This window comes from Mastigoproctus giganteus, chromosome 6 (assembly GCF_048544385.1).
Source record: "Mastigoproctus giganteus isolate SK-2022 chromosome 6, ASM4854438v1, whole genome shotgun sequence".
Classification (NCBI taxonomy): domain Eukaryota; kingdom Metazoa; phylum Arthropoda; class Arachnida; order Uropygi; family Thelyphonidae; genus Mastigoproctus; species Mastigoproctus giganteus.
Genome location: NC_143580.1, coordinates 81458961 through 81481341, shown reverse-complemented (window position 1 = coordinate 81481341; position 22381 = coordinate 81458961). Strand labels below are relative to the sequence as shown.

Here is a 22381-nt window from a genome sequence, read left to right as displayed (position 1 = left end):
GTAGAGACAGCATATATTTTAAAAATGGTGGTGCAAGAGTCTTAGCCATTCCATATCAAGCCAAACTGGTCAACTGCTGTTATTAGCCACACACTTGGCTGCTTTAATCCATGGCATAATTTTGGTTAATAAATTGAAATAAAACCACAGCCTAAGCCTCAGTAATAATATGCAGCATGTAAGTATAGGAATCCCTCACTAACCACGGAGGGATACATTCCTGAAAAGTACATATTTATCAAAAACTTGGTTGATAGAGTATAATTTAAAACAAGGAGTTGGGAGAAAAACAATGAATATGCCAACAAAATACAGTGGATTCCGGTTATTTGGGCCACCGGTTAATCGGGGCAGCCATTTATTTAGGGCAAATCTTAAAAAACAGAACCCAATTGAGAAAATAGCCAGGGTTTACTTCGCTTAATTGGAACAACATGCCGTGTAATTGGGGCAGGAGACCGCAGCACTGGAGATTACTCTACGATTGTCTCCGACCATACCACATGGTTCTGTCGGATTTCTGGAAGTCACAACCATAAAACAATAAAAAACAATTAGTAGTCACCTGTTTATTGGGCTTTTCTGTTAGTGCAGTCTATTATAAATGAATAGTAAACTCGATCTTATTGAATTTGGGATAATACCGACAGCTGGAATTCTGTGGGTTATTATGGTGAAATGTATTTACACTTCCATGGAATCTTCAATCATGTAAAAAAATTAATTTTCAGAATCTTTTCTTCATTCCTATTTTTAAAGCTTCGTAACTTGCTACTCTGTTCTCACTTGTGCGTATCATGTTACTTGCAAGTTGTGTGTACCGTGTTCTTTGTTATTGATTGCTTATCTTTTTACTGTTTTAAATTTTAACTGCCACCCACAAATGTCAGTGAACAGAAATGTCAACTAGTTAGTATGTACATATTACAGTACGTATTAATTATTCCGATTTTCACATATCATTTAATTTTTTAATTGATGTTGTGTGAGACTCTTTCAGATAAAGGATAAAGTGTTCGTCGTCTAATGGTCCCAGGGATTTCCACCATCTATGTTGTGTACTCTGTGAAGGCCAGAGGTTACAAAAGTGTATGTTGGTGTTGTGTTGTGTTATGTTATGTTCCTCTGACCATTTAGCCGCTGGGCCTCTAGTGGGACCCTCCGTTGTCCATCCTTACCACGTGGAGGCAGGTCAGGCAGTAGAGGGATCACAATGGTACTCTGACAGGTCTGCCCCCTAATTTCCGAAGATTATGTCAGGGAGGAGAAACTCTTGCCCTATTGGTAAATATCTGACTCCCGTGGCTATATGTCCTTAAGTCCTCATATATGGGACAATCAAACATAAGATGATTCCAGTCCTTGATCTCTTTCTCTCTCTCTCTCTCTCTGCATACACAATGTGGGTTTTCAGTGAGCCTGAAACTGGTGAGTTAAGCATTGAAGGGACCATGCCTTGTTAGTAGGTATGTTGTATGGAGTCCTGGAAAGAACCATGGTGGTGATTTGGGGTACACTCTGTTAGTCTGTGGGATAAACTTGCAGATAACCTCTCCTTTGGTGGAGACAGCCCATCTATTTTGCCATGCCTGCAGTAGGTGAGTCTGAAGGCATGCTTTTTCCACCTTCCTGTTGTTCGTAGGATCTGTTGTAAAATCCAAGAAGGTAACTGGGACTCCTTTGGATAGGTAATGGAGAATTTTGGTTCTGGCAATTTCTAGATTTAGAAAGGATAGGGCAGATAGAAGGGGTGATGGGGTCATGCTTCTTATCAAAAGCAGCCTGACTGCGATGAAAGCTTTTCCGGATTCAGACGTTTTGCATGCTAGTATAGAATCAATATGGTATGAGATAGTTGGAAGCAAAGGTATAATAAGAGTGGGAGTAATCTACATGCCAGGTGATTGTGAAGATTATGATGAGACCCTCTACATGCAAATGGAATGCTCAAATAAGCATCAATGTCTTATTATGGAAGATCTTAATTTGGCTGTAATTTATTGAAGCAAATGGGAAGGAAACCCCATATGGAGGACAAAATTTTAAAATTAACTAGATGATTGTTATTTGTATCAATATGTCAGGGAGAGTACTAGGGAAAAGAATATTCTAGACCTCATCATCACCCACGAATCAAATGGCATAATAGGGCTGACAGTACAGGAACCAATAGCTGGAAGTGATCACGGAGTTCCATGGTGGACAATGAAGAGAGAGAGGTAGCAGTAGTTAAAGGCAATGGAATAAGTTTTAATTTCAGGAAAAGCAAATTACGATGGCTTAAGGTGCTATATAGCCTCTTAATTGGGGGAGCGTTCCTGCAATTACCTGTAAGGCTGGTGTACTCACTGTACTGCAGTTGCGGGTAATGGCAAGGAGGATGGATCACTGGATGGAATCCAATGTTTTGTTCACAACCAGTGTAGTTTTGTCATACTAGACAGCTAAAGCATATGAGATTGTGGGGATGAAGCTTGTCTTATAGTAAAGTGCCAGTATTCTCTTGTTAAGGCCCCAATCTCTTGGCGCCTCCGTAGCCAGGTGGGAAGGAGCAGCAGTGCGTAGCACATGCTTCTTGATTAGACCGGGGTTCGAGCCCGTCACCACCAAATACAGAGGATGTGGAAAGGTCAGCAAATGACCACCGCATATCCCCGGAGAAATATAGCCTTAATTGCTAATGCTCCTAAAAACCAAATAACAACAACAACAACCCAATCTCTTCGAGACCCTCACCACCAGAGCTGTGTATTTCCTGATCTTTGTCCTGATATATTTAAGGTATGGCTGAAAGGATAATTTGCTGTCTAGGAGTATACCTAAATATTTTAGCTGTGTTGCAAGTTTTATTGTGGTCCCATCAGTTTTAATCTGGGGCAGTCTGCACACTTCAAGGGAACCTTTGAAGAGGATTGATGAAGTCTTCATTTGTTGAATTGTGAGAAAGTTCTTTGCTGCCCAGGTTTGGAGAAGTTGAATGGCATGGTTCGCCAGGATCCCTCTCAGTTCTGGAGTTTGCTTCCACGATGAGAGTGAGGTCGTCTACAAAAGCCTGGGATTTGATCTCCCCCAGGTCCATCAACAGAAACTCATCACATACAACATTCCAAAGCAGTGGTCCCAGCACGGACCCCTGCAGACAACCTCTGTAGATCTGTTTTGTTAGTTTCTTGAACATGGCACTGATCTTAACCTTTCTTTGTGATAGGTAATCTGCCATGGTCTTGTATAGTAGGTTTATGGGCACTTTAACCTCCCTTAACTTGCCGAGGATGCTCAGCCACCACAGTGAGGTTTTTTTTTTTTTTTTTTGTGTTTTTGTATGGGTGGCTCCTAGAACAAAAATTCATCTCTGCCTCATTGCTCTGTTCAGTTTTTACAGACTTTGTCAAGGTAAGGCCAGTGTGTGTCATGTAGTTAAAAAAAAAAAAAAAAAAAAAAAGTGTTCATTCTCCACAGAATCGGAGTCCCATGCCGGTTGAACAGGATAGTGGAAGATGAAGTTAAGAGAAAAAAAAAAGTTTTTCATCCTGCATGGGAGAAAGTGATAGGACAGAAAAAATTTGTCTGTGGGCTTGTGTGTGTTCTGTAGTATAGTGTTGTATTTTGGCCTTTTGGCTATCAAGAAGCAGCGATCACCTGGACAACCACTTCCAGGTACTCGTCCCTAGCTGTGGGAAGGCAAGGCCTTCCCTACTATTTGCTCGCCCTCCTCCCTGGGAAACAAGTTTCCCAGGGAGGAAAAGAAAATAAGTGAAGAGGGAGAAGAGAGGAGGAGGAGCACTCCCCTGGCCCAGGGGAGCCCCAATCCAGGATAATTGTTAGAGAAGGGAAAAAAAATAAAATAAATTAAATAAATTAGAAAATATTAATAATAATAACTAAATAAAAAATAAAAGAGAGAGAGAGTGTTTGCTGGCCTTCGAGCCCCAGCCCAGGGTAGAGCACAAGAGAAAAAAAATAATAATAATAAATAGTAAATAAATAAATAAATAATAATAATAATAATAATAAATAAAGAAAAGGAAAAAAAAAAAATTTTTTTTGAGAACACACCCCAGCTGGGAATAGAAAGGAGCGATGACCAGGGTGCCAGCAACAGAATGTTAAAAAAAATAAAATAAAATAAAGTGAAAAAGTTGTTTCCATCCTGCACGAGGGTACCACCATATCCTGTGCTGGACAGAAAGGAAAGGATAGCAGTAGGGGCTATTGCTGCCCAGGCTCCAGGGCAGAGTGCGGAAAAAATTGGAGGGGGGTGAAGTCTTTCAGTCACTAAATGTCCAACAGTACAAGGATTCTATCAATTGGTTGGCATTAGTTGGCAGTTGAAGTCCCTAGGGTCTAGTAGTTTTGATGGTTAGCATAGGTTTTCCTTTTCTCAAATACTTCTGCGGAAGGCATTCCAGGTCTTTGCCGCAGAAGTATTTAAGAAGAGGAAAACCTATGCTAACCATCAAAACTACCAGACCTCAGGGACTTCATCCAAAGTGAGTTGAACGACAGACATTTTAAAAGTGGGGAAAGTGACATTGTTGACAACCCCCGAAGTGGCTGGCCAGTGAAAACAGGAGCCGGATCGATGCACTGATCAAAGAGGACTGCCACATCACAACACGCAAATTGTGCAGTGCAGTAGGTATAGGGAAACCTGCTGTGATAACTATCATAAAGGAACTAGGTTACAACAAAGTTTGCACCCAGTGGGTCCTGAAAATGCTAACACATGAGAATAAAGAAGCCCAGAAAGTCCTCTGTACAGAACTTCTCCAGCACTATGAGATGAAGGATGGGCTTGTCTTTCACGCATAGTCATAGGTCACAAAACCTGGATCCACCACTGTGACCCTGGAACGAAGAGACAGTCAGTTGAAAGGCATCATCAAAATTCACCATGCAAGAAGTTCAGAAGACATCCTTCTGTCAGTAAAGTCACAGCGACAGTATTTTTGGGTCTTGCTTGTGGACTTCTTGAAGCATGGCACCACAATCAGCGCAGATCGATATGTTGAAAGCCTGCATCCATAGAGTTTGACCAGACAAAAACTTTAATGAGTTTCTTCTCCATGATAACGCACAACCCTACACCAGTCTGCACCCAATGGAGGCCATAGCAAAACTGGGTGCACTGTTCTGCCTCACCCCTCTTGTAGCCTGGATCTTGCAGCTTCCGACTATCACCTCTTCAGCTCACTGAAGAATGCACTCTGTGGAACTTGTTTTGAGTACAACGACCAGCTCAAGCACAGTGTTTGTGAAGCCCTCTGGAGCAAGAGTAAGGACTTTATAAGATTGGATTACGTCTGACTCAGAGATGGCAGAAGTGCATAGAAAATGATGGTGATGACTTTGTGGAAAAATAACTGTTTATTAATGAGGATTGAGGATTAATTAATGTAAAAGGCATAGTTGTAGGAATTAAATTTCCCGAGGACAAAAATAGGAGGCATTACTTTCATACTGCTCTTCATAGCATATCAAATTTACTTAAAACTTGCTTATTTTGCGCATTACAAAAAAAAAAAAGGAAGGAAAAAAGAAAAGTTAAATTTTGTTAACTTGGATTAACCATTCCAAATTACAGTATGGAACAGTATATAAAATAAATTACGATGATAAAATAAAATCATAACTATACAGCTTGGCTGTATAGTTATGATTTCACAGACCAATTATAATTTTTCCTGTTGATTATTATATTCGATTAACGCATTTCTGTTTTGTGTGATATGCTCATGGGACAAATTAATTGTATTAATTGAGGCCAGCCTGTATATATCAAATTATAATATTTACCCTATTGATTTATTTCTTCTGACAGCTAGGACATGTGTCCTCAACTCAAAACTAAAACTATTATATTAGGGCCACCCATTATTTCTAATATATGCCCATATATGTATTTTGTCTGTAAATTGTCTGTGTTCTCTGGTCAATTTGCCTGTTTTGTTGAATGAAAAAAACCCCAGTTTCTGGGTAAAAAAGCCTTGCTGTCTATGCCTGACTAACTCAGCCACGGAGTGAAAAAAGTCAATTAAAGTTCCTTGCATCATCGACAGGATTCGAACCCAGGCCTTTTCCACCCAGTGTGGGGAGGACGGTGACGATACCACTGTGCTACCCATGCAGACAGGACATATGTCCTAGCTGACAGAAGAATATAAAGTTTCTTTAAACTACTTGTCATACTAATAAAAAAAAAACAAAAAAAAACTTGTGTGTTTAGAATTATAAGCCCTACAAGAATACAAATTTAAAATAGCAAATTATCAAAAACTATTAAAATTAACCCAATTAAAGTTTTGGAAAAAAGTAACAATCAGTTCAGCACATTCTAACCATAGTTTTTGAAAATATCTGGTGAAAGAATAAAATAAAATAAACTACTGCTCCATTCATATTGCAGTACCAAAGCATTTCATACTGTAGGTGGCATAAAAGTCAGATAAATTCTGATGCATTTGTTTCAGTTGTACAAATTTCTTTTGCTTTTAGCTTTCAGAAAATTATATAATTTTCAACCATTCTAATTTAATTAGTTTCAGTTTGCAAAGTTGGAACTTTTTTTTAAGCTCCAAAGTATTGAATATAAATATTTTATTATAAATAAACATTTCTATGATAAATATTTTTTTGATATTTTTATAATTGTGTGTGTGAAATGTATATTACAATTAAATAAATAGTAAAGAATAAAGTAAAAAAAAATTAAGAGAAAGATAGTAAGACACAGTGGACACAAAGGATTACTTACTACATGTTGCCAAGGTAATTCTATAACACAAGTAGGATATATAAAATGTTAGCCAAATCTGAAGTTAGGCAAGAAGTGAATACAAAGAAACAGTATTTAACTACAGTATCAAAATGAGGGAGGTGGGGGAGAACTAAATTGAGAATAGGGTGCTTCAGAAGGAGTATTTTCATTTAGAGTAAAAGCCAATTAATATAAATTTAAGAAATTACATTTTATTATGAAAATTAATATTAAAATTATACATGTTGCATGCAGCAAATAAGGAAGGGAAAATCACGAATTGATTGGTAAGTAATTTTTTTTTGTTTGTAATATTCATTGCTTGGTACATTCTTTTAGGAGTTAAGTCCATCTGAATAATTAACCAAATTATTCATGTTAATTATGTTAGGCATATGAATAAATATATATGACTGATCTGTGAAACTGATGATTATGTTTATCTCTCTCTCACATACACAGTTTGCATATCTAACTCTTCCCTAATATTTGAGCAAGGTCCTCTGCATTCTTATGTTGTTATTTTTATCTTGCATTCTTAACACATAATTAATGACAAATTCTGCCTTACATGTACTTAATTGCACATTTGATATTTTTTTTTTTTGAAAAATTAATTTTTCAAGTATAGCAGGACCTCACAGATCACACATTTGTCATTCACAAATTTCACTGTCTATTGAATTTTGAATTTCTAACATAAGTATCAGTTTGGTAGCTGTTTGTTTTGTGAACACACTTTCAATAAGTGTATAAACTAAAATTACTAGATTGCAATTTATATGTGATTAGCTGCCAACTCTGAATTTATGGAGACAGTTGTTTTGATTAATTTTCCTGATCACTATCTTTTAACAGTTTTTCTCTATCCTCTTTCACAAAAAAAATTAAAACTATTGCTTCACTGTTAAATTCAGAACTCAAAAAATAAAATTCTACAAATTTGTGCATGAAATATCATTGTCTGTCTGTAGTTAGAGTGGCTACCAAGTGTACTTATCTGAGTTGCATAAAATGTATTCTGAACACAAAATGTTATATATATTATGACGTTAAACCATGTTTTCTTTGTATGTATAGTGTAAAGCTAAATTTGATTTAATATCATCCAGTAAAGTTCCAAAGAAATGCAATGCAGTGTTTAAGATCTGTACCCAGTTTTTTTTTCCATGTGTTATAAAATCTGGACAAGGTAACATATTTGCTTTGTATACTTCATTTGTATACTTGACAGTATAGTGGTTTCCCCACTTGTTGCAAGTTTGGAGAGGTCTGGGCTTGTGACTAACAGACACTGGAGGACTTCTTAAGGTCCTCAGTCAGGGCTTTCTTTTAATCAGACTCAAAACGTACATTCATGATGCTTTTATAAAATCTGAGCATCTAGCATCACTTTTCTTTGATATCGAAAAGAATATGACACAGCATAGTGATTTGGCATATTACAAGACCTCCATAACTTTAGCCCTCCTGTGCTTGTTAAAAACTCCTATCTAATCACCTATTTCAAGTTTGTAGGATCCACACTGTTTTGCCAGAAGGAAGGAGCTCCACAAGGATCTGTTGAGGTGTCATTCTTTTTGATATCAAAATAAATTCAATCATAGAACAACTTTCAGCTGTAGACAGTGCTCTCTACATTTATGACATTACCATAAATATCATTTATGCTTTTAGTGGATAATGGTTTCTAATTTTTGTCTCAGAAAACCATGTGCACACTTCTGTCACAGATGGTAGCATAACGGAAACCAAATTCCTATACAAATTCCTAGGGTTATATTTGGCAAGAAGCTGACTTTTCTAGAACAAGATGAGCTAAAAGGCTTTCCTTGACTTTGTAAAGTACAAGTTTATGTACCTTTCTTTATCTCTACTGAGCTCTTATCCATTCTGAACTTGATTATGGTGGTCCCAGGTTTCTGCTAGTGAAAGTGCATTGAAGAGCACTTTCCCTACAGAAGCAAAAACCTTTGCTTCTGTTGATCATAATTCTCCTGTCCAAAGCCTCTACATCGAAGCAAATTTTCCCACCCCACCCCCTCTTTTTGATGTTACAGTTGCCCTTGCTTTTAAGTTTAAATCCCTTTCTGACAACCCCAAGTGAACATCCGTTTATTGAGCCACAATGGAAAAATTTGTGCAGCACCCATCTGACTGCTAGCTGACACTGGTATTCAAATTCAAGGGCTGTTAAATGTGCTGGGCAACATTGTCTATCACATCACACAAAATGATAAATAATGTTGCCAAGTCACCAAGGCAATTTGTTCCATGCTACCATGCTCAGCCTCTAACATGATTTCTCTCAGGATCAGGAGGGAAGGTTGTCACTCCCCTGTCTGTGTACCAACAACTCTTCATAGCACCTTAAGCACAATTTCTGACTTCCGCCAGTCTACACAGATGGCTCAAAATCAGAATCATATGTATAGTCAACTCATGTCCCTCACAATGCTCCGAGTGCAAGTTAAGTTAACTGATTTGTGACTCGGAAATTTCTTGTGTTTCAAGTGCGTTTTTTTTTTTTTTTTTTTTTTTTCAAAAGCAGTTACTAGTTCTTTGATATTTATGTGTTTAGTAAACTACTTATTTAATACTAGCTTTTCTTTCAAAAATGTACTTGAAGAAAGCAAGGAAGGAAAGTTACCTTTTATCATTCATAGTTCAAGTACCAACACTTACTACTCTTTGCTTGGTCACAACAGGCATTGTACCCAGATCCTCATGGTGGGACCAGAAATCTTGGCAGAAAAGTTAATTTGTCAAGGGCTAAAAGGAGAAAACGTGGATTTTGACGAATCTTCACTAGAGCCATCAAACTCTTAACATGCTAACTTTCATGAAATTGATCATGACCTCTCCATTCCCAAGAGAAAGAAAAATGATTCGAACAAGAACTTAGACTTATATCAGTGAGAATTTCCAGCATTCCTGATACTACATTCTTTTTAATCCCAACCTGTAAGTCAGCTTTCTCCTTTAACCATCCCGAGATGTTTAGAATATGCAGTAGGATAACCCAAAAAAGGGTGAAGTGACTCCAGTCGGTAGACTTAATCATACAACTTTTATTAAAACTGTTTGCTTGTTGGTAGATGATTCTCTCAATTGGAGCAATACTACTGCTTTACTTATTGGAGGCTTGAAGTGGTGAAACCCATGTTTTGTCTCCAGAGCAAAGTTTCTGGCACCTTCAACCCATTCACAGTACTAAGTACTATAGGTTTTTTTTTTTTTTTTTTTATGTTTGGGGGTTTCATTAAAAAAAAAAAAGTGGAATTCCTGTACAGGTCACCATACTACACTGAACTCTTAAGGGAATCATAAGTGAATGGGACCTATTAAATGCATCAGAAGAGGAAATAGCCAAGGAATTATAGGAGCAAAAAGTAACACACGCAAGAAGAATAAATATTTGAAAAGATGATGAGCTGGTGCCAATGAGTAATATCATTCTAACATTCAGTACTCCAAATATGTCAACCTCAGTCATAACCAGCTATTTACACTGCCGTGTTCATCTATACACTCCAAATCCCATAAGATATTATAAACTACAAAAATTTGGCCACTCCCAAACAATGTGCAGAGGTGATACTGTAGTTCCATAAACCACTCACAAACAGAATGCACTATGACATCTCCACAATGTTCAAAGTATAAGGGCACTGTGGAAACGTCACATCATCATCACCCCATTTTTCCCTATAAAAGAAAGGACTAAACATGAATGGCACAAATAAGCAACTAATAAAAAACAGATAGAACCATCTTCTTCCAGTTGATGGAACTGCAGAGATTTACTTAGCAATACCGATAATATTTGATCTGAGTTCCCAATACTATCCCATAGCCATTTGCTTCCAAGAAACAAACTTAACTCTGCAGGTTATTTCCAAGATAAAAAATTACACAATATATTGAAAACACAAATTAGACCAAATCCAAGTGCAGGGGGGTGGCACTCCTGGTTCACACAAGAGTCCCATCAAAACATATTCCAGTACAAACCTCTCTGGAAGCAGTTGGTATCTGTGTCATTCTTGGAATTTCTCTAACTGTTGTATCATTATACCTTTCATTGAATCGTGTCTATAGTATTAAAGATCTTAAAATCTAAAGATCATTGCATCTCTCTTAGATCAACACAACCTGAACTTATTAAATACAGGATCAAATACTCATATATATTTCACATGTTTGATCCTGTGTCCAAGGTCAAATATCCACAATTCCAGATCTTCCACAGCTGTTGACTGTACTTTACTGTATCTCTACTCTCCTGCTTTGGACACTGCTAAATGACCCCACTCAGTAGTGATCATTTTCCAAACATTTGTAAATTTCAAATGACAGTATCAACACATACAAAACACAGAACAAGGTGGAAGTTTCAAAGCAGACTGGAAAACGTTCTCCACTGCTATCACACTGAACGACCAAATTATTCAGACCAGATAGAATCAATAGATAATGCCACTGAGCATATTACCAAGCAAATACTAACAGCAACTGCCAAGGGTACTACACCTGTCTAATCAAAACACATTCATACTAACCATTGGTGGAATTATTTGTGTAATAAAGTGAAACAAGAAAAGAATATAGCATGGAACATTTTTTGTTCCATGCTTTTTTCCTAGATGTCCTAGAGGCTATTTATGGCTGATCATTTGTGCAATAAGTATGAGCTTAGCAAGACAAGTTACATAGCCAGATTTATATTTGTCTCTTATTGTACAGAGTTATATCGCCTGAAAGTAGCTGGCCCTACTTTCACATAGTCTAGGGTGGGCAGGCAGGAGATTCCTGCTCGGCTAAATCAGGCTGAGGTGATTGTTAGTCCTTCAATTCTGTGCCCTTGTGGCATTACCCCCTGGGACCGCCAGCCTGTTTAACTTGGGTGGCAGAGGATTTACTAACCAGTGATAGATTTCCTGGTTATTTGAATTGTTCCATTTAAGATTGAGCTTGGGATTAAGAGCTCCTTGCTCTCCTAACATATTTTATATGTTTAACCAGTTACCAACATTAGTGATTCTTGGTTTTTAATTGTATATATACTAATTTAATTTATACAAATATGTCTTCCTCTAGTGAGGTTGACTTTCTGTGTGATGAAGAATTGATGGTGGCTACCTGTGAAGTAACTGACGATGAAATTAAAGAAATAAATACTGAAATTTTAGGTCAGGTCAAGAACTGACTGAATTAGAAGTATTTTCTGGTAGAAGTATACGAAGAACTCCTGTTAAGGGTGGGTTGTCGTCACTTAATTAAATTAATTAATTGACAATTAATTAATTAAATTTATTGACCTTATTAATTTAAAATATCATGCCCCAGACTAGAGCAGCAAAGCAATGGGCACAAAGTGGCAGGAGAGCTGTGACTCAGGGGAGAACTGAGTAGGGTGATTCTCCTATGCATCGCAGCCTAAAAAAATGTGCAACTTGTGAAATGTTTTCCGAATTCTCTGAAACAGAACGTGATCTAGCCAAGGAGGATGTCTTTGTGTGTGCCAGGTGCAGAGAGTGTCTAGAAATTAGGCATCAACTCAGCATTCTGATGGGCGTCTATGAGAGCTTGAGGTGTATGTTAGATGCCCTTGAAGAAATTAATATGAGGGCCCCATAAGCTCTCAGCTGCCTGACTAAATACCAGAGCTCACTATTGTGCATCAGCCAACACAGTGGCAATCTCCAAGGCAGAATATGCTCGTCCCACAGGAATTAGTTATTGTTGATGACTCTATTGTCAGGGAGACAGGTAATATATTGTGTAAAAGGATAGATGGAATAGGACCAGGGTATTTCTGCCAGGGGCAAAAGTTGATGATGTTGTGAAGCAGATGTCATCTTTTAAGGGCACAAAGGGTAATATTGTTGTACACATTGGCACCAATGACATTAAGAGTAGGAGAACTGCAGATTTACTTAACAAGTACAGGTCAATATTGAAAAAATGTCGTGAGTTAGGGTTAAATTTAAAAGTGTCTGCAATTCTGCCCACACACGATAGGAGGAGGTATATGACGAGAGCCTTGTCAATTAGTTCAGCCCTGGAGTGATTGTGAAAGGCCTATGGGATAGAATTTTTTTCAGTGTGGTCTGTGCTTGTTAATCGGAGAGACTGCTTCTATAGGGATGGGATACACTTAAATAGAAAGGATGCAAGAATATTTGCTGATGCTATCGAGGCAGTGTTATTTGTGTCAAACTTTTTTTTGGGTGTTATTCACAGACTAAAAGGTGAAAAGTAGCCACAGGCAGAGGTGAAGGTGATTCTTGCATTACTTCTATTAGAATAAGCAGCGGCCTGGTGCAAGGAGTGCTGGGGGTTTCGTGGACTGATGGTAGTCATCATGAAACAGGTGGGTATATGGGATGTGTTAGGGTAACTAATAATAAGAATAGGTACATGAATACCAATGCTAGAAGTATAGTAAATAAATTTGATGAATTTGAAGTGTTGGTCAAGACATCAAAGGCAGATTGTTGGGATAGCAGAGACGTGGTGTCATACGGATATAAGGAATGAAGAACTGGAATTTGGAGAGTACAATGTGTACAGAAAGCATAGACAGGATAGGAAGGGAGGAGGTATTATGCTGTTAATTAAGAAAAACATAAAATCAAAAGGAGTGCATCCAGTTGATATAGATGAACAGTGCACTGTTGAGTCAGTTTGGTTTGACATAAGCACTGTGAAAGCAAAAATAAGAGTAGGAGTGTATTATAGGCCTAATAACTGGAATGAGTACAATGAACAATTGTACAGAGAAATAGAGTGGGCTAGTAAATCAGAATGTCTTATAATGGGGAATTTTAACTTCCCAGATATTGACTGGAACTTAGTGGGTTGGTCACTCGCACACTAGTAAGACTTTTGTGGATTTATTGGATGATTGTTTTCTGCAGCAGCATGTTCTACAGGCAACCAGAGAGGGTAATACTCTTGATCTGGTTATCAGCAGTGATCATTCGTGTATTAAGAATTTGCAGATAAAGGAACCATTAGGTGGCAGTGATCAAAGGGTACTGATGTAGGATTTCCTTAAAGATATAATTTTACCATCAGGGGTAAAGGACGGGGTCTTTTCTTCCGTAAAGGTGACTACAGTGGTCTCAGACAGTTTTTAAATTCTGTACAGTGGGACCGACTGGTGATGTTACCAACAGCAAATTCTAAGTGGGAAGCATTCGAGGAATTAATAGTGGAAACTACTAGACGTTTTATACCTCATATAAATTAATAAGGGGACCCATCAAGCTCTCAGCTGCCCAACTCAACGCCAGAGCTCACTCCTGTGCATGAGGCATTACAGTGGCAATCTCCATTTCAGAATGTGCTGGTTCCACAGGAACTAGTTATTGTCGGTGGCTCTATTGTCAGGGAGATGGGGAATATAGTATGCAAAAAGGATAGGTGGGACAGGACCAGGGTATGTCTGCCAGAGGCAAAAGCTGATGATGTTGTAGAGCAGATATCATCTTTTAAGGGCACAAAAGGTTATATTGTTGTACACATTAGCACTAATGACCTTAAGAGTAAGAGATCTGCAGATTTACTTAACAAGTACAGGTCGATGTTGAAAAAAAAGTTAGAGTTAGGGTTAAATTTGAAAGTGTCTGCAATTCTGCCCAGACACAATAGGAGGAAGTATATGATGAGAGCCTTATCAATCAATTTGGCCTTTGAGAGATTGTGCAAGGCTCATGGTGTAGAATTTTTTTCAGCGTGGTCTGTGCTTGCTAACAGGAGGACCGCTTCTACAGGGATGGGATACACTTAAATAGAAAGGGTGCAAAAATATTTGCTTATGCTATCGAGACAGTGTTATTTGTATCAAACTTTTTTTCTTGGATTTATTCACAGACAAAAGATTAACGGTAGCCGCAGGCAGAAGCGAAAGCGATTCTTGCACTGCTCCTATTGTAATGAGCAGCAGCCTACAGAGCAAGTTGCTGGGGGTCATCATGACTCAAGTAAATACATGCACTGTGTTGTTAGGTTAACTAAGAGTAAGAACAAGCACATGTAAACTTGCATGTACACTAATGCTAGAAGTATAGTAAATAAAATTGAGAATTTGAAGTGTTGGTCAAGACATCAAAGGCAGATATTGTTGGGATATCACAAACATGGTGTCACACAGATATAAGTACTGGAATTGGAGTTTGGAGAGTACAATGTGTACAGAAAGGACAGACATGGTAGGAAGGGAAGAGTGGTTATGCTGTTAGTTAAGAAACACAAAATCTAAGGAAGTGCATCGAGTTGACATGGGTGGACAGTGCAATCTTGAGTCTGTTTGGTGTGACATAAACACTGGGAAAGGGAAAACAAGAGTAGAATTATGTTACAGGCCTAATGACGCTGATGAGTACAATGAACAGTTGGGCAGAGAAATAGAATGGGACAGTAAATCAGAATGGAGGATTTTAACTTTCCAGATATTGACTGGAACTTGTGGTTGGTCACTTGCAAGCTAGCAAGACTTTTGTGGATTTATTGGATGACTGTTTTCTACAGCAACATGATGACCTTAAGAGTAAGACCATGTTTGAGAGGCAACCAGAGGGAGTAATACTCTTGATCTGATTATTAGTAGTGATTCTTCATGCATTAAGAATCTGCAGATAAAGGAACCACTGGGCGGCAGTGATCAAAATGTACTGATGTGGGAATTAATTAAAGATGTAACTGCCATCAAGGTTAAAGAGAAGAACTTTTGCTTTCGTTAAGGTGACTACAGAGGTCTCAGACAGTTTTTAAATTCTTTACAGTGGGATCAACTGATGACGTTACCAATGCTGAATTCTTAATGGGAAGCCTTCAGGGATTTAATCTTGGAGGCTACTAGGCTTTTCATACCAACTAAAAAATACTGTTCAAGGTTCAGGCCTAAATTGAATTTCTTCTCTGCCATGAGGCTCATGGCAGAGAAGAAAAATGCATGCGATACATATAAATTATCAGGCGATATAGAAGCCTATGGCAGATATAAGCTAGTCTGTAATCAAGTCACAAAGGAGGTTAGGCAGGCGAAGGCAGATTACGAGAAATCTTTGGCAAAGGATGCAAAGTAAAACAGCAAAGAGTTCTTTACTTATGTAAACGTTAGAAGGAAGAGGATGAATCAGATTGGTTCACTTAATATAGATGGTCCGACTATTGATGATCCTGCTCAAGTAGCTGATAAACTGAATCAGTATTTTGTATCTACATTCACACACGAGGAGTTATTCAAGGAGGGGAATGTCAGAAGTTTATCAAACTCTAACAGGGAGCTAAGTGATTTTGTGATAACTGAGAGCAAAGTGGAGAAGAAATTGTTGAAGTTAAACATAAAAAAGGTACCTGGGGCAGATGGAATCTATCCAGTTATAATGAAGGAGGCAGCAAGGGAAATAAGCAAACCCTTAGCCATAATTATGAGAGCATCTTTAGTTGGGGGAGGTCCCCATGGACTGGAGTGTGCAAAGGTATCCCCAATTTACAAAAGGGATTCAAAGGGTGACACAAATAATTGTAGACCCGTTAGTTTAAATTGTGTTCTGGGGAAAATAATTTAGTCACTGGTTAAAGAGGTGATACAGAATCACCTTGACAAGACAGCAGTAATAGTTCAGACACAGCATGGGTTTGTTAAGGGGAAGTCATGTCTGACCTGACCAATTTGATTACTATGTGGTCTTAAAGGAACTGGATGCTAAAAATAATTTTGATATCATATACTTGGATTTCAGGAAAGCTTTTGATACTGTTGCACATGGAAGACTGCTGTACAAATTGGAGCGGTATGGCATTAAGGGCTAGTTACTGCAATGGATAAAGGGATGGTTGAGTGGGAGTCGGCAGAGAGTGATAATAAATGGACACTGCTCGAAGTGGAAGCGAAGAGTCCCCCAGGGTTCGGTCCTGGGCCCATTGTTGTTTTATGTATTTATCAATGATATCGATGAAAGTATATCAGGCTAAATATTCAAGTTTGCAGATGATAGAAAGATTGGCAGGGTTGTTAATGACACTAAAGACAGTATGCTACTGTAACAGGATCTAGAAAAGTTAGGCAGATGGGCTGTGAAGTGGAAACTGAAGTGTAATATTGACAAATTCAAAGTACTGCATGTTGGTAGCAGTAACCCAAGAGAAACATACTTACTCTGTGGTACTACACTCAAGGAGGTGGAGAATGAAAAAGACCTAGGGGAAATTGTGCAGTCAGATATGAAGTTCTCTGAGAGTGCAGATAGTCTGCCAGAGCAGGTCATGGAGTTTTGTCATTGATATATAGGAATTTTGCTAGCAGAGACAAGGAGGTGATTATCCATTTGTATGGATAAAGGTCTGGAGGCCTTATTTTAGGAAAGATGTAGAGTTACTAGAACAAGTACAGAGAAGGGCGACACGATTGGTGAGAAGAACAAAGGGGTTGGCTTATGAAGAAAGGCTTAAATTCTGCAAGTTGCAGCATCTGAAGTAAATCAACATGAAGTAATTTTATCCATATTGGTCATACACATTGGGAATGGTGGGAGGTGTTTTACCAAGATCGTTAATACATGAGTTGCAAGAAAAATGGGATGCTAGCAGGTCAGCTTTATCCTTGGCTGAAGTGACAACGGAACCATCTGGTTTCGACAGAGATGGGAGCAGAGTCTACAAAAGACTACAGAAGACTACAAAAATTACAGTGTACAGAAATTCAAGTCCAATGTCAACAAATATCTTTTTTCGTCTTTCGAACCCGGGCATGGTACTAAGTACTATGGGTTCTAATACCTCTCGTGTTTGGGGTCTACATAAAAAAAAAAACTATACTCCTAGCATTGGTGTATATGCAAGTATACATGCATCTGTTTCTACTCTTAGTTACTCTAACACAGCCCATGTATTTACTTGTTCCACTATGACTCTCAGCAGTCCTGGAAATCCCTATTGCCTTGCTTTCCAGGCTGTTGCTCAATTGCATTTCAATAGAAGCAGTGCAAGAATCACTTTCACCTCTGCCATGGCTACTGTTAATCTTATTAATCCGTGTATCCCCCCCCAAGCTATCAGTTTTCCAACCCACCTAAGTCTGCCTCGATAGCATCAGCAAATATTCTTGCACCCTTTCTATTTAAGTGTATTCCATCACTGTAGAAGCAGTCTCTCCTGTTAACAAGCACAGACCAGGCTGAAAAAAATTCTATCCCTTGAGCCTTGCACAATCTCTCCAGGGTCGAATTGATTGACTAGGCCAAATTGATTGACCATCATATACTCCCTTCTATCGTGTTCTGGCAGAATTGTAGATACTTTCAAATTCAATCCTAACTCACAGCTTTTTTTCAACATTGACCTGTACTTGTTAAGTAATTTCACTGGTCTCCTACTTTCAATATCATTAGTGCCAATGTGTACAACAATATCACCCTTTGTGCCCTTAAAAGATCTTCAACGTCATCAACATTTGCCCCTGGCAGGGAAATGGAGAACAATATGTTCCCCGTTTCCCTGACAATAGAGTCACCGACAACAACTAGTTCCTTTGGGATCAGTGCATTCTGCCTTGGGGGTTGCTGCTGTGTTTCGTGATGTTCAAGCTCTGGCATTGATGTAGGCAGCTGAGAGCTTGATGGGCCCCTTAATTTAAATCCTTCTAGAGCATCCACCCTGTCCTTCAAGCTCTCATATAGGCCCACAACAATGCTGAGTAGGCGCAATGCAAGGAGTATGATTTTCTCATACTCCTTACATTGTGCACCCACAAAGACATTTCCCTTGGCAATATCATGTCCCATTCCTGATTGCTCCACAAACATCGAACAAACAGTATATTTCAAAAGACTGTGATTCAGAGGACAACCGCCCTACCCTCAGATCTCCTCTGAGCCACAACACTCTCATTAGTTTGAGCCTTTTACTTTGCTGCTCTGGTCTGAGTCATGATTTCTATTCAATTTCAAATAAAATTCCAATACAAAATATAACCCTAAACTTATATCCCAATGCAGTTATAATACATACATATGTATTTCAGTATCAAATATTATCTCTGAGTTATGTTATATGACTTTCTTATCTCCTGTCAAGTTATATGTATTAATTTAGGATGTTACGTTTGGAAAAACTACGTCATTATATGTATTTAGTTAAAGTACAATTTAATTGACAATGAAATTTAATAAGATTAGTAAATTTACTGATTAATTGATACCATTATACTCGCTATCTGGTTTTCCGTTAAACCTTACACTGTCTAGTTCCGGGTACACGTTGCATTGTATAACAATGGCAAAAAGTTACGAATGGTAAATCTACGGACACGAAGTATTAATTACTTTCAAAATTGAGGCTTGACTAGGTCTATTTTTGCTTTATCCTAGGACATGCCGACATTCCAAGAAATGAACTAGCAGATGAAGCAAAGAAATATCCAACAAACTCAACTGCAGCAGAGTTTCTAGTACCATATTCAGACTATAACTTGATAATAGAAAGAACTTGCAGAAAAAATGGGTCAGAATCTGGCAAACACAAGCTAGTAACAAGCTTTGGCTTTCCAACTTCAGATAACATCAACACAAAGTAATTTTATCCATATGGTCATACACATTTGGCCTATATGTTTTTGTTAAAAGGAGATAATCCATCCCACTGTGAATATTGTTGTAGGCAAATTACACTACAACACATTCTTCTTGACTGCAGTCACTATAATGGCATCCAAAGCAGTCACTGACACTAACACATAATAGGAAACAAAGCAAATTTAGATGAATTTTTTTTTTTTTTCAGATGTGTAAGACAAATTCAGTTATATAACCAGCTGTAATGTAAGATAGCCTTGTAAATGAACAGTCCTGTTTCATGGAAACTTTTGGATAGACATATCTTTACCTTAGAAGCCCTTGTGCCAAAAAAAAAAAAAAAAAACCATATTTTCAACAACTAACTTTCATAAAATGACAACTGACCAGATTCCATGGGAAAGTAGCATTTATACAGCAGAGTTGCATGCAAAAGAAAACTCCCCCTGGATCAGATACAAGTTAGCCATTACCAAAAATATATGATATAACTGATTTGTCAAATGTGTTACAGGCTTTATTAACAGTAAGGTATTATCTTCATCCATTTCTGTCCCAGATTCAGCAGATACTTTATCCCATTTTTGAATATGAATTTGATGTTTTCTGCTTGATGCCAAGCCCAATTGGGATCATGAATCGAATCCCTTTCTTTCAAAAGTGGGAAACAACATAATAAATGGCATCGTTGGGTTTTTGAAAATGCAAGAAAATGTCATAGCAGTCTTAGAAAACACTGACCATTACCTTCCCTGCTAATATGGACGGTAATGGTGGTTTCATCCCCAGCTTCCCTGCTGATAGGGACGGTAATGGTAGTTTCATCCCCAGCTTCCCTGCTGGGAATGAAACCAGGATGTTACCATTTGCATTGGTGTATATTTAGATTTGTAGGTGTGGAATGTTATTCCATCCACTGCTTAAAAAAAAAAAAAACTCATAATTGTTTATTTAGTATATATGGAGTTGCATTTTTTCATGAGTTATTAACACTGCCTGCTATCCAGTTAAAGAAAACAGAAAAATTTGTATTCATGATGGAGATTATACAGTTTAAAATAGCACATTATTTGCAGCTTATTGAAGTTTTTATTTATTATAATTATATTTTAAGGAATTATTTTTAAAGAGCTTATTTTTTAGAACTGTTTTAAAACTGTTCTAATTTTTTCTTTAATTTTTTTTCTAGCTCCAATGAAAATTTGTCATGTGTCATAGTTTTCATTCTTGTATATTACTTCCTCATGGCAGCTGTAATATGGTTTGTTATCCTTGCTTACACTTGGCATATGCTGTTCCGACGTTCAGGAACACACCGGGAGGTTGTAGACAGCAAAGGAGCATATTTTCATTTAGGAGCATGGAGTATTCCTCTTATGTTAACCATTGCTATTATGGCATTGGCAGAGGCTAGTATTACACTTTTGATAATTATTTCATTATATATATATATATATATATTTAAGGAGATCTTGGTTTTGGAAAAAAGAAAATATCCATCATTCGGATAATTGTGTGTGTTTGCATGGACACAAATATACGTGTGGATGGATAGGTTTGTGTATATGTGCATACACAAAAATGTTTGTAAGTGTTGCTCCTTTTGTTGGAGAACCATTTTCAAATGACAAAATGATTCTCCAATAAAAGAAATTGCCAGTCATAAAATTAGTATAGCAGATATAGTTCATTTCTTTGTAGAAGAATAAGAGAAATTTACCTCAATATGATACGTAGAACACTTCCGTATGATACTCTCCAGAAATTAAAATGAATAAAAGAATAATGCAAACTGATTACAGTAAAAAATCAATTGAACACAATTCAAAAATTAACTAAAATTCAAAAAACAATTTTAAAAAATTAATAAAAAATATCAATTAAAGTTAAATATAAATTTTGAAAAAAGGTTTTCCTTCCTTTCCATTTTTCAAAATTTGTTTAACTTTAATTGATTTTTTATTAATTTAAAAAATTTTTTTTTTTTAAAATTTTAGTTAATTGTTGAATTGTGTTCAATTTATTTTTTACTCTAATCATTTTGCGTTAATCTTTTATTCATTTTAATTTCTCAAGAGAGAAATTAAAATGAATACGTAGAGAAATATGATATGTAGAACACTTCATACGGAAGTGTTCTACGTATCATATTGAGGTAAATTTCTCTTATCCTTCTACAAATATTGATATAAACATAGAATGCATTGAGCACCATAGCTCTGTTATCTACTATCATAGTTCAAATCTGAATTGTGGCAAGTTTATGTGTGAATATAACATCATAGAACTGTTCCTGATCAGCATGATGGGTAACAAGTGGATCATAATGTATAAAGAACATCTAGCCAGGCCCTTATTTCAGTGCATCTGTGTGCATTTGATAATAAACTGCATTACACTGCAATTTGTGAACATACTTTAGAAAAATTAATTAACTGTACATTACAGTAGTGCAGACATTTCAGAACAGTATAGTTCCTTCTATGGATGAATAATTAAAAAAAAAAAAAAAGCTTGTTTACGTAACTACATAATACGGAATCCTCTGGTTAGGTCTTTCTGGAAACAAAGTAGCCAAAGAGAATAAGCACACAAGGAAGAAACAGTCCCAAGATAGAGGCCCAGAAATCAAAGGTCATATTCTTGATTGGATGTTGTGGAGTTACCAGTGGTCAACTGGTTCTTTGTTGTAAGTTGCGCTGAGCATCAGAGAGGGGTGGGGAGGAGGGCCATGTGACTACTCTGTGACTGTGATGTTGTGGTTACAGCCTGTCGTTCCACTCTGTCTGTCACATTAAACTGTTTCCTGTGCTGTACTGGTAGACTGCTAGTTTTCTTGACTACTGCACTGTGATATGTAGTTAATCTATTGTTCTTGTTGAGTGGCTTGGTGTCTTGTTAGATCCATCATGATTGCTATAGAGAACAGTTATCCAGGAAAGGGGGACTGGTGACCCTGCCAATGTTTTTATTAATTGTTTTTTTGGTAATTCTTTTGGATATAGAAAAACTTCAAGAAAGTTCCTCCTCTTTTGCTGGT

At 37.4% G+C, this 22381-nt stretch overlaps 1 protein-coding gene across 1 annotated transcript in view; it reads left to right on the top strand.

Annotated features, from left to right (window-relative positions):
- smo (smoothened, frizzled class receptor) overlaps nt 1–22381 on the top strand; it is a 289675-nt gene that overhangs the window by 56537 nt on the left and 210757 nt on the right. The window contains exon 5 of the mRNA XM_090376231.1: nt 20531–20750. Within this exon, the coding sequence (XP_090232357.1) occupies nt 20531–20750 (220 nt within the window). The remainder of the gene's footprint in view (nt 1–20530; nt 20751–22381) is intronic.